The sequence below is a fragment of the Zootoca vivipara genome, chromosome 2 (assembly GCF_965207765.1).
Source record: "Zootoca vivipara chromosome 2, rZooViv2.hap1.1, whole genome shotgun sequence".
Lineage (NCBI taxonomy): Eukaryota > Metazoa > Chordata > Lepidosauria > Squamata > Lacertidae > Zootoca > Zootoca vivipara.
The window spans coordinates 31,173,434-31,196,852 of record NC_142584.1 but is presented as its reverse complement, the minus strand read 5'-3'; the positions used below and the strand labels follow the sequence as shown (position 1 = coordinate 31,196,852).

Sequence of the window (23,419 nt, the reverse complement as noted above, 5' to 3'; positions counted from 1 at the left end):
AAAAAAAAAAAAAGAGGAGAGGAGAGGAGAGGAAATGCATCAGTCTAAAGAAAAGTTGGAAGATGACAATGATTTGCTCAAAAGTTGCATGTGCTGATTGATGACACAGAGATGCACATTTAGAAAGGTGCACTATTATATCATAGTAGGAATAGGTTTGATCTATGTGGCTTCACAGTCTGCTGTGAAAAGAAAGAACAGCGAAAGCCTTGATCTTTCAACCAATCTTGGACTGGACAGCCCTTCAAATGGAGGGCTACCCTCTGTAAAGGCACACATGGCAATACTATTTGTATAATTAAACCCACTGAGCCTATTGATGGTGGGATTTGAATATGCTAGGATGGTGGGAAATAACTAAATCTGGGTGCATGTGTATCCAAATATAGAATTGTTCATTAGTAATTAGATTCGGCTTTTCCTAATTGTCCTTCCCTGCTTAAAACCTGACAAGAAGTACGAGAGAAGCACCAAATTACACCCAGAGGCTGGCCAAGGGCTTTAGATGTATTCCTAAGCTCCTTGTTATATATGTTGATTATTCCTCGGGAACCCGATTTCCGGCTCTGAACACTATACCCCAGGGTGAACTCTTGAGAAGTGACAAGCTCTTAATTTCAATAATCATAACGATGCGGAATGACCTGGCCTGGCAGCTGCACTCCCTGAATGGGTCTGATTAAGAGCGGATTGCATTTACGGGTAGAGAGATTTTTATAGGAGCCACCTCCAGGTTTCAAAATGCCCCCAAGAGATTGGAAGCGTGACAAAAAGGGGCTAGTACTGGAAGAGGAAAATAATATGTTCCAGCTTGTGTCAAAAGGGAAATGTCACATTCATTAGCTCCTTGGGCTGTGACTGATGTACTCTTCTTTTCCTACGTCATCTTTTTAAAATTATTATTTGGAAGCTGATAGACCCAGAAACATTCATGCTGCCTCGCCCCAGGTAACAAAGAGCAGAGTTCTCCCTGCGTATCTGAGGATTACGTCAGCCTTGTCCCACCATATGGCTTCCAATTTAATTTGCTGGGGTTGAGTTAAGTGGATTAGGAAAACCCGGGATCCAGCATCATGGTTTTAAAAACCAATAATTTTTTTTTGCAAGAGCTGTAAAAGGTATAAGAGAAAAGAAGTGTAGGGAAATCATTATTCTTTTCTGCGACGGAGGACGTCTTCATCGGGAGGCAATGAGGTTTTCCAGTTTAAAGTAACATCTTAAAGAACTGCTGCTTTTTCAACAGTCACATTTGCTTCTACACAACCAGGAAATCTGCACACACGGACACCAGCAATAGCATGTGAGGAATTAAAATTGTATGACTTTAAGCAGGAGCTGTGTCCTGGACAGGGTGGAGGCTGAGGGGTAGTGAGGTTATGGCTATGTGGGTACACCAGCAGCGGCTGCCCTGCCCCATTCAGCAGCAATGCCAGTAGTTTGGAGGGTGGCTCAACGCCACTGCCCTATTCTGCCAGGCACTCCTACTTGAAGATATGAATCCTCTTACTCCCATCAGCCCCAGCCAGCATGGCCAGTGATCAGGGCTGATAGGAGTTGTAGTCCAGTAACATCAGGAGACGCGCCAAGGGCTTGCTGATTGGAAGGTCAGCAGTTTGAATCCCTGCGACGGGGTGAGCTCCCGTTGTTCATTCCCAGCTTCTGCCCACCTAGCAGTTCGAAAGCATGTCAAGTGCAAGTAGATAAATAGGTATTGCTCCGTCGGGAAGGTAAACGGCGTTTCCATGTGCTGCTCTGGTTCGCCAGAAGCGGCTTAGTCATGCTGGCCACATGACCCGGAAGCTGTCTGAGGACAAACACCGGCTCCCTCGGCCTATAGAGCGAGATGAGCGTGTAACCCCCGAGTCGTCCGCGACTGGACCTAACGGTCAGGAGTCCCTTTACCTTTTAACATCAGGAGGGAGACATATTCCCTCTCTCCAATGTCTACTTAAAAGGTATGAACACTCCTTCCTTGCACAACTTTTCATAAAAAATGTTGTTTTTTTAAAGAAAGAAAAGCCCCCTTTTTCATTTATCATCCACGGCAAACTTTTGCTTCATTTTTGGCAACTTGCAAAAAGCACAATTAGTTACTTAATCAGCTAACCGTTTCATTTCTAACACATTTGTAATCGTGAATAAAAGGAAAGATTTTATATATTTTTAATTCATCTGTATTCTAAACAGTGCTGTTTTATGTGTGAACTGCTGCCTAAGTTAAACATAATGCATTTCTTATTTTTAAGGTGGTAAAAGAGCCGAGGCTTCATAGGTCAATCAGCAATGCATATATTTCACTTTCCTCTCAATGTTTTCCTCTCGTGTTTCAAAATGCATGTGTATACAGTCCCACCTCTTCTCAGTGCACTGCGCTGAGCCTTCAATTAAGCATAATTTACTATTCATCCAAGTGGGGAAACTACCAGCTTTGGGAAATGCCATATTCTTAAACCAGCGTCAAACCATGGCTTAAAGTCATGACATAGTAAACAGTTTTCTGGCTCAGATAAAATGGAAAATTATACAGTAGTTAACAGAAGACTCACTGGCTCATCACACACTGTACACCAAGAAAAACAGAGGGAAGGAAGGTGATAGAGCTCGCAGCTCCAAGGCTTATGCTTATTTCTGCTTAAGCCTAGATACAATTGTCCAAACTGGGCCTGTCACACACCAACATCAGAACTGATATGGCGTATTTTGTTTTCAGCTATTTTACTTCAAGCATTTATATACAGCAGGCACGTCCAACAGGTAGATCGTGATCTACCGGTAGATCACTGGACATCTGTGGTAGATCACTGGGCCCCCCCAAGAAGCTCAACAAGTTTGGCTCCTCCCAAAAAAGCTCAACATTTTTTGCCCTGGACCCCTAAAAAATGTGGCTTTCTCCTTCCTAAAAAAAGTTCAACAATTTCAACCTAAACCCCCCCAAAATGGGCCTTCCTCCTTCATTTAAAAAAAGAAGCAAAAAAGCTCATCAACTTTGACCTGAACCCCCAAAAAGGGGGTAGATCACTGGCAGTTTTTAACTGTGAGTAGATCGCTGTCTCTTGGAAGTTGGCAACCCCTGATATACAGCATAAGGCTTTAATCTCTAACCGGTGTACCGTAAGGGTAAAATGCTACAATAAAGATTGAACTAACGAACTACAAAACGGAAAAGCTACTTAAAAGGCTTGCTGAAACCAAAGAACTTCACTAGGTGCCAAGTTCAACAAGAAGGAGGGTGGCTTGTCCGATCTCAGCCAGGTTCATAATACTGAATGCATGTGGTAGATATGAACCACACATGCAAGTTATGGGGGACCATTAATTCAGCTGCCAAGCAGGGAACGTGCTTAATTAATAGTGCAATCCTACTCATATTTACCCAGAAGTATGTCCCACTAAATCCAGTGGGATTTAGGAGGCTGCAATCCTAAATTCACTTACGAAGAGGGTCACCTTACTACAGGGTCACCTTGGGAAAATCACTACAATGTTGTTGGTGACTTCTGTTTCAGTGTATCTGAAGAAGTGTGCATGCACACGAAAGCTCATACCAATGACAAACTTAGTTGGTCTCTAAGGTGCTGCTGGAAGGAATTTATTTTATTTTGTTTCGACTACATCAGACCAACACGGCTACCTACCTGTAACTGCAATTTTTCTGTAAAATCGAAAGTATTAGAACTTCTATGCAAACATACAGGCAGATTTGGAATGAATATGTTAAATATTATTCAAGATGTCTTGAAGAAGGAGTTCTAGCAGCTGTCTTTTGTCAGAGCAGTTAAGACAAATTATGTCGAGAGCAGCAAGCAGGGCAGACAGCCTTGCAGTAAGAAAACACAAAGCCGGAAGCAAGCCAGAAAGTCACTGTAGAATGAAATGACACCAGCTCAGGAACCATGTTGCCATGGTGACAGAGATTGCTCTGGGTGACCCAACACATTTGTCACAATCAGATCAGCTCTAGGGCAACTTAAAATAATAATAATAATTGTTCCTTCACAAAAAGTGCAACACAAGAAAAGAATTAACCAATCCTATTGTTGTCCCTACTGTTCCTTCTTATCCCACCAAGGAAAGGGCTTACTAGATCCTTGTTTAATTTATCCATTAATCAAACTCTATATTGAATTACCGGTAAGGTTTACTGGTAATTCAAATAAATCCTTCTATATCTCTCAGGACTAATCTCAGGACTAGATAAATAGATATAGATATAGATGATATAGATATAGATATAGATATATGAATGTTGGCTCAAGCATTCTCCAATCAGAGGCCAAATTTTTGCTATAAAATAATTATTCTGAACCCAAATTTAGTTTGTCCATCTTTAGAATATCCCCTATAATTTGTAAATCTCTCTTTTAATGGTTTAGATGATTTTCATCATTAAACTGTGAGCATCTAGCTTATTTTATAAAGCCAGGTAGTTATGTTTTGATTTATATATCCCAACTAGTATGACTAGTGACTGTAATTCCAACCATTGTACTTTCTGTGAAGGACACATATCCAGAATTATTATTATTAATTTATGAATCACTTTTACATGTGTCACTAGGCGATTTCCACGCTTACCATGAGACAAGCTAAACATCATTTTAAAAACAGTACAAAAAAACAACCGAACAGTGGTTTAAAATCAGTTCAAAATGATCGCTGGAAAAGCTCACTGAATTGCTAGCCAAGGCCACCAGAAATGCAAGTGAGAGAACATCAGGACATTCCAAGCAGCTCCATCTTTATAAAGTGTTTAAGCTTCTCAGGTAATGTACCAAAATGCCACAACTTTGAAACAGTTCTCCTTTGAACTAACACCAAGGATGTAAGCTTGTCCATATCTCTTGTTCCAGAAGGAATTCAGCTTTTCAAACATACCATGTTATTAGCGCTCAAATCTTTCTGAGATACAAATGATTCTAATGCCATCTTCCAGAAGTTTTATTTCACTATTTTTTCAAGTAACCTGTTTCAAATTCTCATTTTTTTCACCTATGACTGTGTTTTATTCAAAACACGATTGGTTATATTCAGAGGTTTTCAGTTGCCTTTAGGGATGAGGGAGGAATCCACATAACTTGGATTCAATTTGGTCTCAGCAAATCATGACTCAATTTGGGCTGTGGGTCTTTTTCAGAAAGCAAGCTCCTTTGGATTCCTGTATGATACAACCTGGGGGCTGCCTCGGTTCTTCTTCTTTTTGTCCTTTAAACTTGTAAAAATGGTTATTCTAGCTGCTAGAGCAGCTAGTATGTGGGGCTTATTGCCACCACACACTTCAAACACAACAGAGCAGGTCCCCCTCATGTTGTAATCCTTCAACTATTAGGACTGTGACGAGTTCATAACTTTGGACTTACGCATCATTTCCACAGAGACCTTGAAATACTGAAATACAATACCCTTCATGCTTTCAACTTCATGCTTTAACAATCGCTGCTCATTCTTAATAGTTTTCTTGTCGAGAAAATGCAGAAACATAACAATGTCAAAAGAGGCCCATAGAGACTGCTCTGCTCCCAGTCGCGTGTTCCATTGCTAAAGCTTCTTTAATGCAGGGGGTAAGAAAGAAAATCATTATTTTCAGCTCCTTTTTTTGAAGCCTCCAAAGTGAAGACAGTACAGTATCTGCACCTTCCATGAAAATATTGCTCACCTTATCAACTAATGTTTGTTGCTTTGTTTAGCCTTTTGAGTCTGTCTTCTCTCCTTGATCTAAGACAACTTATGTGATCAGTAGATGTTTCCAAGACTCTTGCTGTTCGGATCTCAATTGCTTTCTTAAGTGTGCTTAAGGAGGGCATGACACATTATCTGATATCATCTCCCATGTCCTGAGAGGGCTTACTTTGGGCATTCAGGTAATACTGGTCTCCAAAGCCACATTTTGTTTGCAGGTCTTTAAAGCCAAAGAAGGCAGATTTAAAGGTTTATCCCTGCCTTTAACTTCTTGTGTTTTAACCTCCAGAGATTTCAAAGCTTTTTAAAATTTATGTAACGCCTGGAAGCTTTTTATGGCATGCTTTTTAGGAACCTCATGACCTTCATTCATCATTCCTCTGCTCCACGGCAACTTGAGGAGGACTCTAGGTTAGGCAACTAGCCTTTAAGGTGCCACAAGCCTCTCCGTAGCTTTTGCTGCAAGTTTTAACATGTCTACCCCTCTGGAAATGCAACACTCATGACTCCAGACTAAGCCAACCAGCGTTGAGGTTGCTAGCCTTTCTTTACAACTGAATAAATTGTGGAATTCATAACAATCAGTGTAAAATGATGAAGGTCTATACAACACACTTTAATCGCCAGCTGTCCATTTAATCCACCTCTGTGTAGATATTATATTACATATACTGTATACATACACAAACACTAGATATTACATATACTAAAATACTATTTTTCAAGCATTTGACAAGAACTTTGAACAACTCAATGGTAAATAAAGAAACCATGTTAGTATTGTGTTGTTGTTGTTGTTGTTGTTGTTGTTGTTGTTGTTGTTGTTGTTGTTGTTGTTTTAAAAAAACCACAATAAAAAGGCCATCTTAAGCAGAATTAAGAAGTGGAATTTGTCCTTGTTGGTCATTTCAACTGGCTAAGGAGGGGCTTTGCCAATCTGAACAATATCCCATGACAAAAAGTCTCCACATATTCAAAAGAAGCATTTGGCTTTGAACACCTGAGTCTAGTGAGGGACAACAAGGGAACATTTTACTGCTTGATTTTGCTGAACATTTTAATTGGCCCTAAGATTCATTTTAGAGAACAGAGCATCAGTTCAGGAATCAAGAACGCAGGGCCAACCGGTGCCTCCCAAAGTGAGGTAGTTACAAATACAACCACTGAGTCTGGCATGTTAAAGAGACGAGGCAGAGCTTGGCGATTTAGTAAAAAGTAGATTAGTAAAAACACTACACTAATCTAAGACGTATACTACTGCATGTGATTGCAAGGGCAATGCTTATCCACACATGATATCAAGACCCCAGAAATGAAAGGCAATCCAGACGACAACTGTGCTATGAACAGTAAGCCGAAAATAACATACAGTACACAAAGAGCAGATAGATGCCTCAAGAAAATGAGCCATGCTACTGAGTTGCATGAAGTCACACATGGTATGATTGAGGGATTAAGGAGGCAGAAGTCTTTCTATAAAAAAATCACCCATTTTACAGATGTGGAAGCCGAGAAGTTACAATGCACAGGCTATTTTCTCTCTCTCTCTATCTCAGAGCTGAAAACACTAAGCAATTCATTGAAGCACCCCATTTGCTTACTGCAACACAATACCCATTTCATAGAAGGCAAACCAATGAGGCGAAGAGACAAGCAAGAGCCTGGTCCTCCAAACACCAAGCCACTTGTCTGAGGTCACTTTTTTTTTGCCTGCAACACAATACCTATTTCTCAGAAAGCCAACCAGTTGATTTCTCAGATAAACCCTCCCTTAATGCAGTGTTTCTCAACCTTTTTTGGGCCACGGCACACTTGTTCCGTGAAAAAAATCACGAGGCACACCACCATTAAAAAAGTTAAAAAATTTAACTCTGTGCCGCCCTATATTATAATTATGACTGTAAGAAACACTTGCCAAATATTGCTTTCCGGTGGGTCAGTGCTGGGTATTGGCGGCCGCCAGGCACGTGACAATGCAAATCGCCCTTCTCGTCGCTGCACGTCGCGGCACACCAGCCAGCGTCTCGCGGCACACTAGTGTGCCGCGGAACAGTGGTTGAGAAACGCTGCCTTAATGTATTTAAGCCCATAACTAGATCCCTCCCCCCCAAAAAAATCAGTTTCTCTTTAGTTAAACCACAAAGCACTCCTCTCCTCTCACCAGCCTCCCCATAAAGAAAAGTATCATTTAAAAAAATATCCTCTAGCCAATGCAGCTACTTAAAAGTACAGTATGTGGACAGCAAAGTAGTTGCATTAAGGAAAAGAACCTGCTGTTCAATCGGCAGCCATTCATTAGTGTCTGGAGAACCTGCTTGTCTCTATCACGGGCCACACCACCTTTCAGCCCTCTGTAGCGGCAGGTAAGCATAAAGCCTAGGAATCATTTCCACGCTTCTTGTTGGAGCATTGGAAGTGGTGCTGACTGCAGCTCAGAGCACCCCTATAGATTAAAAAAATATAACTCCCATACAGCTCACATGCTGCTTTTAAGGGTGAGGCTGGTTGAATGCATTGCAAGTGGTAGATAGGAAGCAGAAAAGATCCTTCTAGCTAATAGATCAATGCTTAATACGTCAGGGTTACAGAAATGCACAGGTTATCTAGCCCATGTTAGAAACCAAAGCGAGGCGCTCTTCCCAGGCTGGCAGAGACGCAGAATGTATGCAATAAACTGGTTCATCTAGTATGCCAAACCCCGAGAGCAAAACCTACTTCAACATTTGTAAGAAATGTTAGTTCCTTATTTTTTTTTATTTCATAACATTTATACCAGTACACTGCTTGATTGTAAAAGAAACCCAAGGCAGTTATCTTATGCAAAATGACATCACAAAGGACAAGGGTAAGGACTTTTCTGTAGAAACAACGAAATCACCATTAGCAAAGGGCAATTTAAAGGAGGCTAATCACGGAGGCTGAGTCAAGGAAACAGCACGATTACAGCAAAATTAGCAAACGTTTCTGTAATTTTGGATTCAAATGTCTCTGAGAATGGCAGATGGGACTTCACAAGGCCAGGTAAAGAAGAGATACAAAGGGTTTCAACATACATTCCATTAACAAAAGAAAGCTAAATCTTAAGTACTAAGCTAAGAAATCTGAACTTAAAAGTAAAGATGGCTAGAAAATATAAATATAAAATCAATATAGAATAATTATGCACACACACATTTCAGCAGCAATAAAAACCAGGGGAACAAGAAGCTCCATCTGGAAAATTCATGAAGTATATAGAAAGCTGAAGGGCATAACAAGGAGAGGTTGGCCACTGTGGGAGCAGGATGGGCCACTGGCCTGATCCAGCATACTCTTCCTATGTTCTTAGTGCAACAATATGTGAATCATGTTAATTTACTCTCTCTTCAATGGTCCGTCACACATGATTTGAAATAGGTTTCTGACCAACTACTGTACAGTACATCAGAATCAGCTCTCTATATTGGACAAACAGGCCAAACCCTACGCCAAAGGATAAATGGACATAACTCTGACATCAGGAATCACAAGACAGAGAAACCAGTAGGAGAACACTTCAATCTCCCAGGACATTCTATACAAGATCTCAAAGTAGCTGTCTTATTACAAATATACACGACAAAGCTATTTTTAGCCATCTCACCCATTGCTTTTTCCTGTAAGACCAATTGCAGCCCTTAACAGTCGTCCACAGGTTCACCACACCTATCAGCCAATCACCCATTCCCACCACCCTTCTGAGTAATACCCCTCCCCACCCTCTCACTATATATAAGGGCCTGGTGACTTCTGTTTCAGTGTATCTGAAGAAGTGTGCATGCACACGAAAGCTCATACCAATGACAAACTTAGTTGGTCTCGAAGGTGCTACTGGAAGGAATTTTTTTCATTTTGTTTCGACTGTGAATCTGGGTTATTGTTAGCACAGAGCCACTTCTTGTGTTACCTTAGTGGCAACGGAGGTGCGCTTCAACCTGCTCCTTCCTGCACCATGAAGAGAGCATCCGCAGACTTGGCCACATGAGAGGAGCCCCTGCTGCAGCCTGTTCCTGCACCAGCTTCTGTCCTAGATTCCAGGAGGAATCCTGCTGGTGTGGGGAGGAGATGCAGCACACTCGCCTCCCATGTGGCCTAGAGCTTCTTACATTACCTTAGTCATGTGGGAAGGAGCTGCACTGCAGAAACTCCCAAACTCCTTTCTGCATCAGTGCGTCATACGAAGCTGGGGACCCCGATCAACCTCATGGTAATAATAATAATAATAATAATAATAATAATAATAATAATAATAATTTATTATTTATACCCCGCCCATCTGGCTGGGTTTCCCCAGCCACTCTGGGCGGCTTCCAACAGAAGAATAAAATAATTGATTAAAGATTAAAAGCCTCCCTAAACAGGGCTGCCTTCAGATGTCTTCTAAAAATCTGGTAACTCTTTTTCTCTTTGACATCTGATGGGAGGGCGTGCCACAGGGCGGGCGCCACTACCGAGAAGGCCCTCTGCCTGGTTCCCTGCAAGCAACTTGGCTTCTCACAACGAGGGAACCGCCAGAAGGCCCTCGGTGCTGGACCTCAGTGTCCAGGCAGAACAATCGGGGTGGAGACGCTCCTTCAGGTGTTACCTTAGTGGCAACGGAGGTGCTTCAACCTGCTCCTTCCTGCACCATGAAGAGAGCATCCGAAGACTGGTTGCCTTATTCTTCAGCCCTCAACATAACCAGCTCATTACCTGTGTTGTTCAAGTCTTTAGAAACAGGCTACCTAGTCCCCATAATCCTTTGCACTCACGGCTGCACTCTGTGTAGGTGACTGAGCAGAAAGGATAATAATTCTCTGGGAAGGAGCCAATGGTGCAGACAGAGCCATTGCTATTCATTCTCAAGAGCACCGTTCCAAACCGCACCTTCCTTCGGAGCCATGTACCCATTTACGTCAAACGCACATAAGAATCCCCTTCATGCTTCATGTAGTATGATAGTGGCACAGTAAATACACAAGCGTGGTGACAAATAGTAAGGAACAAGTGGGACCTGCAACCAAAATGTTGCAGTATATCGTTATCTCCTAACAGGAACAATCCTGTTCAAGGTTGCAACCAGCTAGCCATGCCTTTCCTCCAGGATACTTCTATACCTCAATTGCCCTTCCTGGCTTTTCTTTTGCAACTGGACTCTCAGTGTTCTGTAGCTACAAAGTCCTTTGATTTTTTTATTTTTTTTGGGGGGGGGGGGAGAGGCTGCCACTTAAAAAAAACCCCCACTTAGTTTGCAAATCTTGGGGTTTCCCTGAGGATGCTGATACCTCCCCCATCTTGTTTCCTAATGGCTCCCCTTTGGGCTCCAATTCTGTTGACCCTCAGCACCCGAGTTCACTATTAAAGGGAATAAATCAGAGAAATATTGAAATATTAATAGGTATAGAAGACCAGTCATATGATAAAAGGCTAAAACTACCAGCTATCAAAAAAATGATAGCTAAATTGAAAAAGAAGCAGCAGCAAAAGACTCCATTACTGAAAGATGATACTGGCGATTTATCAGAGGTTGTGATCCGGCAGAATGTAAGACCCTTTGATTTCCAGTCTCATTGATTCAAACAGGAGTGCTGGATTGTGCCCATTTAAAAAATAATTTCAGGCAGGTATTCAGAAAGGTTTTTCTATGTTGCAAAACAAATTGATTCCCCCCACCCCCAGGCTGCTGACGTGCCACAAATGACTAATACAAGCCTATGTTGCTAGGGTTGGGATGACATTCAGGATTCATGGGGAGTTTTTTTTTCTATTTTTAGATTAGACAGGGAGAAACATCTGCAGCCAGGTGGCCATTCCAAGGTTCAGAGGATCCATTCTGCTTTCCCCCTGCCCTCCAATCACCCACTGGCTTGACTTTCTAACTGCAATTTCCTTCTACCGGTAATTCTACTCTCTCCTGCATGTGGACTCATGTGCTAAAAAGCTCTTCCATAGGAGGCTCTCACAGGAAGTTACACATCAATCTGTGTATAAATAATAATTCCTTTCTCCACGGGATTGTTTTTTTTGGGGGGGGGATTTTTCTTTTCTTTAAGAAAATCAATTTCAGAATCTCCTCGACATGTTCCAGTGACCAGAATCTAGTCCATGGAAGGGGCTGCTTTTTCCATATTACATTTTTAATCCATGTGAATACTGCTACAGAATGAGAGGACACAATGAGTTGTGAGGTGAGAGGTGAAAGCTGGGGCAGTTTCACCAGGTGCCTCGTGGGCAGAGGCCAATGCAGTTTTTTCAACATCACAGTATATCGTCAAAAAGCTGATATCATCCAGCCCTACTTAAGGCTGATTGGATTAGTGTTTCCTATAATACAGGGGTGGCCAACTCCCAAGAGACTCTGATCTACTCACAGAGTTAAAAACTGGGAGTGATCTACCCCCTTTTGGGGGGTTCAGGTCAAAGCTGTTGAGTTTTTTTAAGGAAGGGAAGCCCTGTTTTGGGGGGTTTAGGTCAAACTTGTTGAGCTTCATTTAGGAGGGAGGGAGGCCCATTTTTGTTTAGGGCTTCAGGTCATAGTTCAGCTTTTTTTAGGGAGGAGGAAAATTTTGGGTGAGCTTTTTTAGGGGTGCCAGTGATCTAGCAGTGATCTACCACAGACATCCAGTGATCTACTGGTAGATCACAATCTATCTGTTGGACGTGCCTGCTATAATACAATTTAACTGTGGAAATTATTCATGAAGCACTCCTGTGCCCACAATTATTATTATTTTATGCTGGAAGAGGCTCTAAAACCAAGTGAGGACCGAATGTGGCATTTTATGCCTCCATAGCTGGCCCTCTGAACTCTCCTCAGGCCACAGCCCTCACTAGTCCTCCTCCACACCTTCTTTGAGCATAGCTGCCAAGTTTTCCCTTTTCTTGCGAGGAAGCCTATTCAGCATAAGGGAAAATCCCTTTAAAAAAGGGATAACTTGGTAGCTATGTCTTTGAGTGTTTTTCCTGGCTGGAGTATGCCCTTGAACTTGAGTTGCTTGCTTGGATGAAAAATAGAGAGGGATGTCCGTGTGCGAAGAAAGTAGCCTACTGTAGAAAGAATAAAAAATCACATTAATTGCTCCACCACCTACTTTGGCCTCTGGCCCTTGGGTTGAAAAGGGTTTCCCTGCTCTAAATTTAATAACTAAATATAATCTTTGCCTCTGCATCTTACATAGGCCACTGGTCTAGCAGTTATGGCAGCTCAGCAGTTAAGAGAAAAAGTTTCCACTAGCTGAACACACCTGCTTGTTTAGACTCATAAATAAATGAGAGCTTCAGATACTGCAGAGATAGCCAGCAGCATCCTTCTGACTGTGCAGATTTTGGGTCAAACAACATCCAGCCAATCACAGCGGTGCAGCCAACAGTGCCAGGCAATCTGCATCACGCTTCTTCAGAGCAGCACAGCCAGATTTTTGAAGCAAGTTGGGAAGCTTTCTGCCACTCCATGGAGTGACCTTTTTCATCCCCTTGTTTATCCACAATGCTTCAATCTGGTGTATCTGATAAGTATTTCTGGCCATGTCAGAAATGAGAGTTATTGTACATTTGTTTACAAAACCTAACCAATAAAATAACCCACGTATTTCTGAATTCCCGGCAATGTACGGACTTGAATTTCAGAGTTGTTAACTGGGTGCAGAGAGAGACACTGCAGAAAGTTTTAGGCCCCTATCAACTCCACCCCAAAAGCCTCCCCACTAATCAAACAAAACATACACCCCAGCTTTAGCAATAAGGCTGGCCGAGTTCGTTGCCTAAAATGCATTATGAAAAAAAGAAGGGTCTTGTGCAAATTTAATTAAGCCACATATTTCTAACTGACCAGTCTGGCTGAGAAATTTCTGGGCAAGCCATGTGGTAGCAATGCTCTTGTGAACTACCTAAAGTTGTGATTAGGATAGTTTTACATAATCCAACAATATTTTCTTGCCAACCGGGTTGTTTTGATCGACCTCCTCATCTAGCAATATACGGTACTTTTAAAAAAATTGTTCAAGTTTTAAAATATATTCACATTTCATAGGAGTGGCAAACCTGCTGCTTTACATGTTGAATACATTTGCCCAGAAACTCTATGAAAACATTCAGATTCTTAAACAACGACAACAACAACAACGACAACAACAACTGGAGGATGAGCAATGCTGAAGACACAGAATGTAACACAACTTCGTCACTGCAACATACTCCAGGTTAGTTACCGTCAAGTAACATATTACATTGCAATTATCCCTTTGAAGTCCTTTAAATGAATACAGTACAGTGGTAACTCGACTTACGAACGACTCGACAACCGAATTTTTCGACTTACGAATGGGGCTAATGGCCGTGCGCTTATGAATGTCTCGACATCCGAAAGGAAACCGCGGCGGTTTTAGATAGGGTTTTTTTTTGACTTACAAATGTTTAGATGGGGTTGCTTTGACTTACAAATTTTTCCGTTTCCAATGCATTCCTATGGTAAACCGCGTTTCCAATGGCGTTTTTCGACTTACAAATTTTTCGACCTACGAAGGTTCCTTCGGAACAGATTAAATTCGTAAGTCGAGGCACCACTGTACTGTACTTTGAAAAACTTTTGCAGTTAACAGCTACTCTTCTGTATCAAAAGATTTATAGACACCTAGTGGAAAGTGCAGCAGTTACATCTTGGTACAAGAAGGATGAAGCATAATGAATGCCGGAGCCCTCAGTGAAAGACAGTAACATCATTTTGTGTTGTTACATGTGAGCAAAACAAATGGCAAGTTGCCTAAGCATACTACGGATCCTGAGAGAGAAGAATGCGTAGATCTGTGCTCTGGAGTGGGCATTAGCATTATATGGCTTAAGTGTACGCATATGGTATGTTTGCATTAGCAGTTCATGTCTGGTTTACTGCTGGAGCTACTATTCGGTATGTTCCAACTGTTTATGTTTGGTTAGCAGTAATTTGTTGCTGCTTCTCTTTGCGTAGCTGAAAGTCGGTAGTGCTGTACAGGTGGTCAGCAAACACCTGCTGGTCATTCCCTGGGCTTCCATGAACTCATGGCTCCCAAATGAATGGAATTTATGCAAATATACCTGAAAGTGCATAACCTCCTGGAAAAATGAAGGTTTCCCAGTCACGCATACAAGAGCCTATCCATGTTCAAACAGGACACACAGGGCCCTTAAACAGATGGAAGTCGGGCTCATGCCTGCTGGCTCTACTCCTATCTCCAACCTATCTCTCCATATGTTGATTTGTCCCCAAATGCAACACATAAAAAGGCTTGGGAGAAGCCTGTAACAAGTTCTGTCTTCCCAGGTAGGAGAAATACTTAGGTAGATGGCTGTTTTGCAATGCAGCTATCCTAACTTACACATCACACAATGCAAAGAAGAATCCTTTCTTACATACTCTATGTACCAGCTACTACATGGTTTACTCTCAGCTTAGGAAGGGGCGGGGAGCAGGTGAGAAGAACAGCAGTGCAAGCAGAATGGATGTGAAGTACTTCACTACTATTGTTATTTCTGAAAGTAACTACAGATCCCCCCCCACCCCCATTTAATGGCTGTTGACTCTATTTCTCCTCCTTGTTTACCACCAAGGATCACAATGGAAACAAACAATGGCAGGTGTGTGTGTGCGTGTGCGCGCGCATGAAAGTAATTAAAATCCATGTTAAACCATGACTCTCAGTTGATAAGCCTGGGACAATCACCATCTCTTAGCCTAATCCAACTCACAAGTTGTTATAAGGAAAAATGGGGGACCAATCACATCACCCTAAGCGTCTTGAAAAGAGAGAGAGACAGAGAGTGTAAAAATGTAAAACATCAAGAAAAAAATGAAATAATTGTGTATAAGGTAAAGGGACCCCTGACCATTAGGTCCAGTCGTGACCGACTCTGGGGTTGCAGCACACATCTCGCTCTATTGGCCGAGGGAGCCGGCGTACAGCTTCCAGGTCATGTGGCCAGCATGACTAAGCCGCTTCTGACGAACCAGAGCAGTGCCCGGAAATGCCATTTACCTTCCCACCGGAGCGGTACCTATTTATCTATTTGCACTTGACGTGCTTTCGAACTGCTAGGTTGGCAGGAAGCAACGGGAGCTCACCCCGTCGCGAGGATTCGAACCGCCGACCTTCTGATCGGCAAGCCCTAGGCGTATATCACCTGCATAAACATCATGCCGGCTGGGCCATAGCAGCTGGGTAGGCTATTTGGCATCTGACTGCAATTCTCTTCTGGTATATTTATTCTGAACTAAATAATAAGCCAATAAGTAGAAATTTCCCCCTGATTCTTTATAGTTTAGGTTTCCTAGTTCACTCCCTTGAGCTCTCATAGCAAACATTCCTTGGGAAGTTACTGCATTATGTCAGTACAGCCACATCATCATGTTCCAGCTGCCAGAAACAAGGCTTATTGTCTTCACTTCTCTCCACAGCTCTACCTTCATTCATGCATTCTAATTGCAGGACTTCCTTAAAGGAACAAGGCCACACAATGCATTTCTTCAGCAAATGGGAAAGGGTTTCTGATTAAACAAAATCCGTGTTTACACTCTTGCTCTGCCAAACCGGTTTTTCTATAGACTGTTCTTTGCAGCCTTTAAAGCAACATAAGCCACAATTTAGTGGCATTGTTTTAAGTGTAGTATTACAGTGCCATCACCAGCTGTTTGTTAACAATAAAAGCATGTCTAAAAATAAAAAAGCTACAAAATCTTACTGCTGGAAACAAAATAAACCCATTTGTCAATATTGTCCAAATTCAATGGCTAAATTAAATCTGAAACTATATACAGAAGCTGATATTACCTGAAAAAGGCTCAGTCATACTACTAAATCTAAAATCACTTTATATACCCAGTAGTTTTTTCTATGAAAAGCATTCTAAAAGCAAAGAGTGGAAATAAACCTGAAAATCATCTAGTCTAATCCCCCTTTCTAAAGGAACTAGAATTTTTTCAGGCAATAACATAAACAGTTAGTAAACATGCCACTTAAATTATTAGAGTCAAGGGTGTAGGTTTCTGTTATATTCAGAAACAGGAACTCTGCAAAGAGTGTGTAGATCTCAAATTTGAACATACTCTCCAAACTGATTCCAGTTTAGTTTTTGCATTGGAGAGAAATATTCTTGACTGGTAGATATTTAAGGGCAAGGAGAGGAGGAGGAGGATGGTCAGGAGGAAGAACAAGGTCATGTGCACAAGGTCCCACACTTCAGACTTCAGAAGACATTCTTCATTTAATTTTCAACACCACAAGGGAAAGAAAGCTGTTTTTCCCTACAAACAGAAGCTGCTATTACAAGTAGAAGCTGCTATTTCATCATTCCACGTAGGCTACCAGTTGACTTTAGCCATGTAGAATACTAAATACCCTGTAAGCAGAGAGCAAGTGGGGTCAAAGTGTATCATTCAAAAATGGTTTTTAGGTAAGAGACATAATTAATTAAAAGGGGGGAAACCCTAGAACTTATTATTTGTTAATACTTCGCAACTGCCTCATGTGAAGTCTCTTGGCAGTGAAAGACATAACTAAATTGATGGTTCATGCAAGCAAACTTACTGAGGCAGAGATGTGAATATCCAAACAGCTGGAAATTCAGTGAAAAGAAAAGAATGTGGTATGGAGATATTAAGCTTAGAATGTGGGTAATGAACCAGTAGCTAAGTGGTTGGTGATCATAATAACCCTTTGCTGAATTCCTACTTAAAAGTACTGATTTCTTGGGAGGCAGATTTCATCCATCCTACATAAAGAACACCTTTGATAACCGAGCAAAATCACATTATAAACTGGGGTCAACAAGACCGATGTCATTCCCACATTACTTTGCCCTTACCAGTTTCAGCATTTAACCTGCAGGGAAGGTCACTGACCCCATCTGAATCTGCTGCCAAATATTACCTTGCTTCCGTGACCCCCCCAGAAGGCTCGCACCCTGATCCTCTTAACAATGCATAACACACACTGCATCTTTTAAAAGCTTCCGTGTTTCCCAACTAAAAAAACGACAAGCCTGAAATAACATGTTAAACTCAGAGACAGTAATCAGCTAGAGACTGTTATTCCGCCTCAATGCAGCTGCACAGAATACAGTACTATCGGTATTTTCAGCTTTGTGTATTGTACATATTAACTGTGGTTGTAGTTATTAAGCAATAGCAGACCTCAACACTTTCTCCATGTTCATATTCCTTGTTGATTTAAGCTTCTTTATTATAACCGCTATTTTCCTGGACCCTGTTCCTCAATAACTATGCCAGTTTATCAGCATGGAACACCACCTGCAATGCCAGTGGAAAATTATGTTTACTGCTGTTATGCTAATGTTAATGTTGGCTTGCTCCCACCCTAGGCACTTAGGTGTTGGCTCAAGTTTTTAAATTGGTATGCAAGGATATGGTAGCTCTCCAAATTGTTTTCATCCTCTGGAAGCATCATTTCTTTTCATATTATTCATGCACATAAGCATAAGTTCTTGAACACTGTCACACTTTGGGTTCAGTGACACCAGGCAAGCCCTCATAGTGACCTCACTTCTTTGGGGGGTGGGAATATATTTACTTTCTTGATGCTGCCTCAAGAAATTGAAGCCAAGTTGTATGCTGTTCAGGATCAAGTCAATTGTGTTTTAACCTAGATTCCCTACACAGAATCCTCACCTTTGCATTCCATCTTAGGATCCTGCCTTCGTTTTGATGGGATGGAGCAAGCTGTAATGCCCCCCCCCCCAAATGTAAGGCCGCAACCTGGCCAAAGTACATATAAGAGTTAAGGACATGCTTAATTCATTGGGATATAAAATGCTTAGCTATGACTCTCTCTCCACAATACAAGGGTATTGATTTGATCTCCAGTTTCATGAATGTTTTGCACCTCTAATATCTAGGCTGTGTATTTTTTATTAGTTTAAGTGTGCAATGTTATAAATTGAATGTTTAGTCTTTTCTCATTTCCTCCTTTGCAACTGAAGTTATGAAAACTTACATTCCAACAAAATCTCCTAAGGCTATGAGCATCCATGTGAAGCTATTAGTTGAAGAGATTATCTCACCAACTGTTATGCCTGCATTTAATTCAATATTACAGTTGTAGGTTTATCTTCAATTCCTTTATTTTACTGAGCATAGGAAGGTTCATTTTGGGGGGGCTCTCATATAAGAAAAGGAGAGATTTCCTAGTGGTCAGTAAGATTTTGGAACACATAATATTTTGATTTTTTAAAATGCAGCTCATTGCAGCTTGTACAGCAAATATTGCTTTTGTTGAAAGCATACATACAGCATAAATTTGTGGCTGCTCATTTTAAAAAACGTACTAAACAAATTTCTATCTTTCAAAAAAAATATGGTTCACTTACTTTTGGTTGTTTGCAACTGAAAGCTTTCTCCATTCTCATTACAGTATATCTCTCCCATTTCTGTACAAGTCAGTTCTTACTGTTTTACAATTGTCTGTAACCAACATGACTTAAATCTAATCTAAACTAGCACTAACAGCTAAAAGCTGGCCTCAAATCAAGTGCCATGACCATTTTTGCAGAGGTCTAGCACCACGAACACTAATGACATGATGACGTATTTCTTCCTATTAGGATAACTTGGGGCAAAATGTATGCATCTTTCCCTGGGTCTACAGAGGCCTTTTAACTTAAAGAGTTCCCATTGATGTACGGTGAAATATTACATTTAGAATTCAATGGTTTAGCTCCCCTGAGAGATGGTGCAGCCTTTCAGGTACTGAAGGCAGGCAGAGAAAGGCGTTTCAGAAGTTGGATTAGGAAGCCTATATGCTTCTGTGTCCCTATCCCGTTCTGCTATCCCTTTCCCCTGTGTGAAGATCGCCATGGCTTTGGTGCTATAGTGTTTTGGTTTTTTTTTATACGTTTCCTTACCTTGCTCCAAGTCCTGTTGGCCGTACCAGGCTTCCTCTTCCTCGCTTTGAAACTCTTCCATCCTGTCGGCGCTCAGCATTAGCTCTCCTACTCCGGAAACATCCAAAACAGAGCAGTAAAGCAGAGAGAGGCTGAGCTCTCAAAGAGGATACTGCAGAGAGAGATATACAATCAAGGGTAAGAAAACACCGGCGCTGGGGGAGGGGGAGCAGAGGAGATCTTCTCCCAAAGACCGAAGCTGACGAAGGCAGGATCCAGTCGCCAGGCTTTAGGGCTGGGAATCGGCCAGTAGGTCTGATCCTGCACAGACGTAAGGTTGGGACAATGGCTTTGCAGATGTGCTATTGTGATCAGTGCTGCTGCTGCTGCAGTGGTACCAGGCATCGAGCTCTCTCTCTCTCTCCCTCTATCTCTGCATCACCTTCCTTCCTTCCTTCTCTCTCCATCAGCCCTTTGGCGAGGGAGCGAAAGAGCGAGAGCAGAGAAGACGTGGCGTACGAATCTCCCCGGCCTTTTTTCTTGTCCTCCACGCCAAAAATCTTGCTTTCTGGCTGGGGGAGGAGGGATTATTAAGTCTTTGTTACGGACGGGAACCAGAACCTGAAGACTGCAATTTGCAAATGCTCTCTTACTTGCGCCGACTTCGCTGGGTGATGATGCACAAAAGAAAGAGCAACCTTCCGATGCAGCCAGTTCCTATTCATGCAGCTCGGTGGAGACCTCTAGCATGGAACTGCTGCAAAAAAAATTCCATGCAAAAGACATGGGCGCGGGAGGAGGGGAGGAGGGAGAGCGAGAGCAGACCTTTTCCTTTTCCTATTTTTTACCCGCCCCATCCTTCTCATCAGAGGAATTCCAGATGCATTTTAGCTGCTAGGCGGATTTGAGGCTTGCATTCCTCCAGGATGTAGAGAGCTAGGGGCGGAGTCGTGGAGAGTGCCAGTCAAAAAGCAAAACAAAACCCAAATCTGTGAGTCTGCACATAAGTGGGAGGTCCTTTTTACTACGGCAGCCTGCACAGCTTTTCCTTTGCGCGCTGGAGATGTGTGTGTTGGGTAAGAGCCAGCGATGAATGTTTTCACGACAGCTTATGCTGGCATTATTCTTTGCCATTGTTCCTTTGGAAAATCCTTGCTCTCGATGCAATAAACGAACAATCCGACTTGGGGGGGGGGATCTGATTGCATGTCTCTTATTAAAATAGATGGGAGTGGCAGGATTGTTCCGTGCAATTGGAGGTGACAAATAGACTTCCTAGTGGAGGACAGCGTAGGAAAGCTTGGAACAGGGGTAGGCATCTATTTGGCGGAGGGTTGCTGATGATTCCATATCAACTACTGGCAAAATAACTTAATTTGATGAGCCAGCCTTCCCCAGGGTTTAATTCAGAATCTAGTTTTCTTTAATGAAAAAATAGTGTCCTTGAGCATGCGCTGAGTATCTTTTCTCGATCAGCCCTCACCTGCGAAACAAAATTTAAAAAAATCCTTCCGGTAGCACCTTAGAGACCAACTAAGTTTGTCATTGGTATGAGCTTTTGTGTGGTAAACCTGTTGACCACACCTATCAGCCAATCACCCATTCCCACCACCCTTCTGAGTAATACCCCTCCCCACCCTCTCACGATATACAAGGGCCTGGTGACTTCTGTTTCAGTGTATCTGAAGAAGTGTGCATGCACACGAAAGCTCATACCAATGACAAACTTAGTTGGTCTCTAAGGTGCTACTGGAAGAAAATTTTTTAATTTTTTTTTCCTACGTCAGACCAACACGGCTACCTACCTGTAACTAGCCCTCACCTGCGTTAGGAGAAAGCTCACCTGGTTCCTCTTAGAAATCAAGCATTAGCTATAGGCCCAATTCTGCAAATAACTTGATGGAGTTGTTGACCTAATGTGCGGCAACTGTAAAAAAAGACACAAAAAACCCCACCTCATGTGAGGGATTATTAGGAAAAGGAATTAAAAATGAAATTGCTAATATGCCGTTATACAAATCTGGCTGCACTTGGAATACTGTAGTTGCCATACCCCAAGAAGGATATTTTTTTTGATATCCTGCAAAAGAAGTTCCAAAAAGGGCAACCGAAAAGATCGAGTGGTTGGAGTAATTCCCAAATGGGGGAAAAATCAATATGCTAAGCTTTTTTAGTTTAGAAAAAAGGCACATAAGTAGATGAAATGACAGATATGTACAAAATTATATATTGTGTGAAGAAAGTGGATAAAACTTTCTCCCTTGCTCATAAAACAAGAATCAGGGCCCAACCAATTAACCTGAATTTTGGAAGATTCAGAAAGACAAAATGAAATACTTCTTCATAAGGTGCCTGGTTAAACTATGGAATTATCTACGACAAGATGACTTACAAATGATTTTAGACTGATTCATGGGTGACAAGGTTATCAGTGGCTACCAGCCTTTATAGCTATACAGTATACTGCCTCTAGTATCAGAGGCAGTGTGATTCTGAATATACGTTGTTGGGCATTACAAGTGGTAAGAGTACTGTTGCCCTCATTGGCATCTGGTTGACCACTGTGAGAACGAGATGTTGGGATAGATGGGCCTCTGCTTTGATTTAGCAGGACTCTTCATTTACATATGAGCCTTCAATCAATATTGATAACATATAAGTGGTGGGTGATACAGAAGGAAGAAGGAAAGATGAATGCTGGAAACTGAATAAAGTAGAAATTAAGAAGGATGTGTGTGAAAATATATATCTTGTCAATTTTTACTATGGCAAAAGAAGAGTAGCTACCACACTTGGTTTATACACAAAGTCATTAATGAGGACAATTCAAATTCCCTCACCAGCCACATATATACTTTAAGGTAGGAAAAGAGCAGAAGGAACTATTTTAAAGGTCTGGCCGTATTCTGAAGCAAACCGTGGCAATTGACTTGGGTAGCAAATTTGGGACAGTGTGCTAATCATCTCTTAAACAGTTCCTTATATTTGTGTACTTTTTGCCTATGTTGCCAGAACATAGGATAGGTGGGTACAATTTTATACATACCAAAATCTCTCGGGCCAATCTTGCCATTTAAAGTTTAGAAGGGAGTGGAGGATGGACCAGATGAATTAATAGTGGGAGATAAATACCGTATGTGGAAGATAAATAGGTTGAACAAGTGGGGAAAGGGTGAATGCATATACCGGTACAGTATATGGGGCTATTCTGTGCAAAGGACCAAAAAGCCAGTCATGAAATACTTTGGGATAGTAATTAAGAACAGGCATAGGCAACCTTGGCTCTCCAGACGTTTTGGAACTACAACTCCCATGATCCCTGACAACTGGCCTATTAGCTAGGGATCATGGGAGTTGTAGTTCCAAAACATCTGGAGAGCCAAGGTTGCCTATGCCTGATTAAGAAGATGATGTACTGTAGGGCTCCAATCTTATACACATTTAAGGGGAGGATGCCCTCCTCAACACAGTATGAAAACATATAGAACTAAACTGCAAGGCGGTATAAGGGAGGGGGGAACATGGGGTGTGCATGAGGCAGGAGCGCGGGAAATTGTGGAGGCTGCAATGAGAAGCAGGCGGGGCGAGGGAGCTGGGAAGAGGTCTGCGCTTCAGGCAGAATTGAAGAAAAACCGAGAGCATATGTTTTTTAGTGTGGAGCCGTGCGAAGAAGGCGTCACCACAACTGAGCAGAAAGGCCTTTTTGCCCAAGAAGATGGAGGGATGCATGATGCGCGCGTGCCTAAGGACCAGAGGAGCGATGCTGATGGAAGAGAGGGAGGCGGGCTTAGCGTGGCTTTTTTCCCCGATCAGGGAAAGGGGCGGCTGCTGCCGGGGACGGAGGGAGGCGCGAGGAGGAGCCGCCTCTCTCTGACGAGAG

The 23,419-nt window shown here is 42.1% G+C and overlaps 1 protein-coding gene across 1 annotated transcript in view; it reads right to left on the bottom strand.

Moving 5' to 3' along the window:
• Positions 1-20,720, bottom strand: part of CDR2L (cerebellar degeneration related protein 2 like) — a 31,433-nt gene extending 10,713 nt beyond the window's left edge. Inside the window, exon 1 of the mRNA XM_035104418.3 lies at positions 19,561-20,720. Coding sequence (XP_034960309.1) covers positions 19,561-19,639 — 79 coding nt within the window. The 5' untranslated portion in view covers positions 19,640-20,720. The remainder of the gene's footprint in view (positions 1-19,560) is intronic.
• Between the last annotated feature and the right edge of the window lie 2,699 nt (positions 20,721-23,419).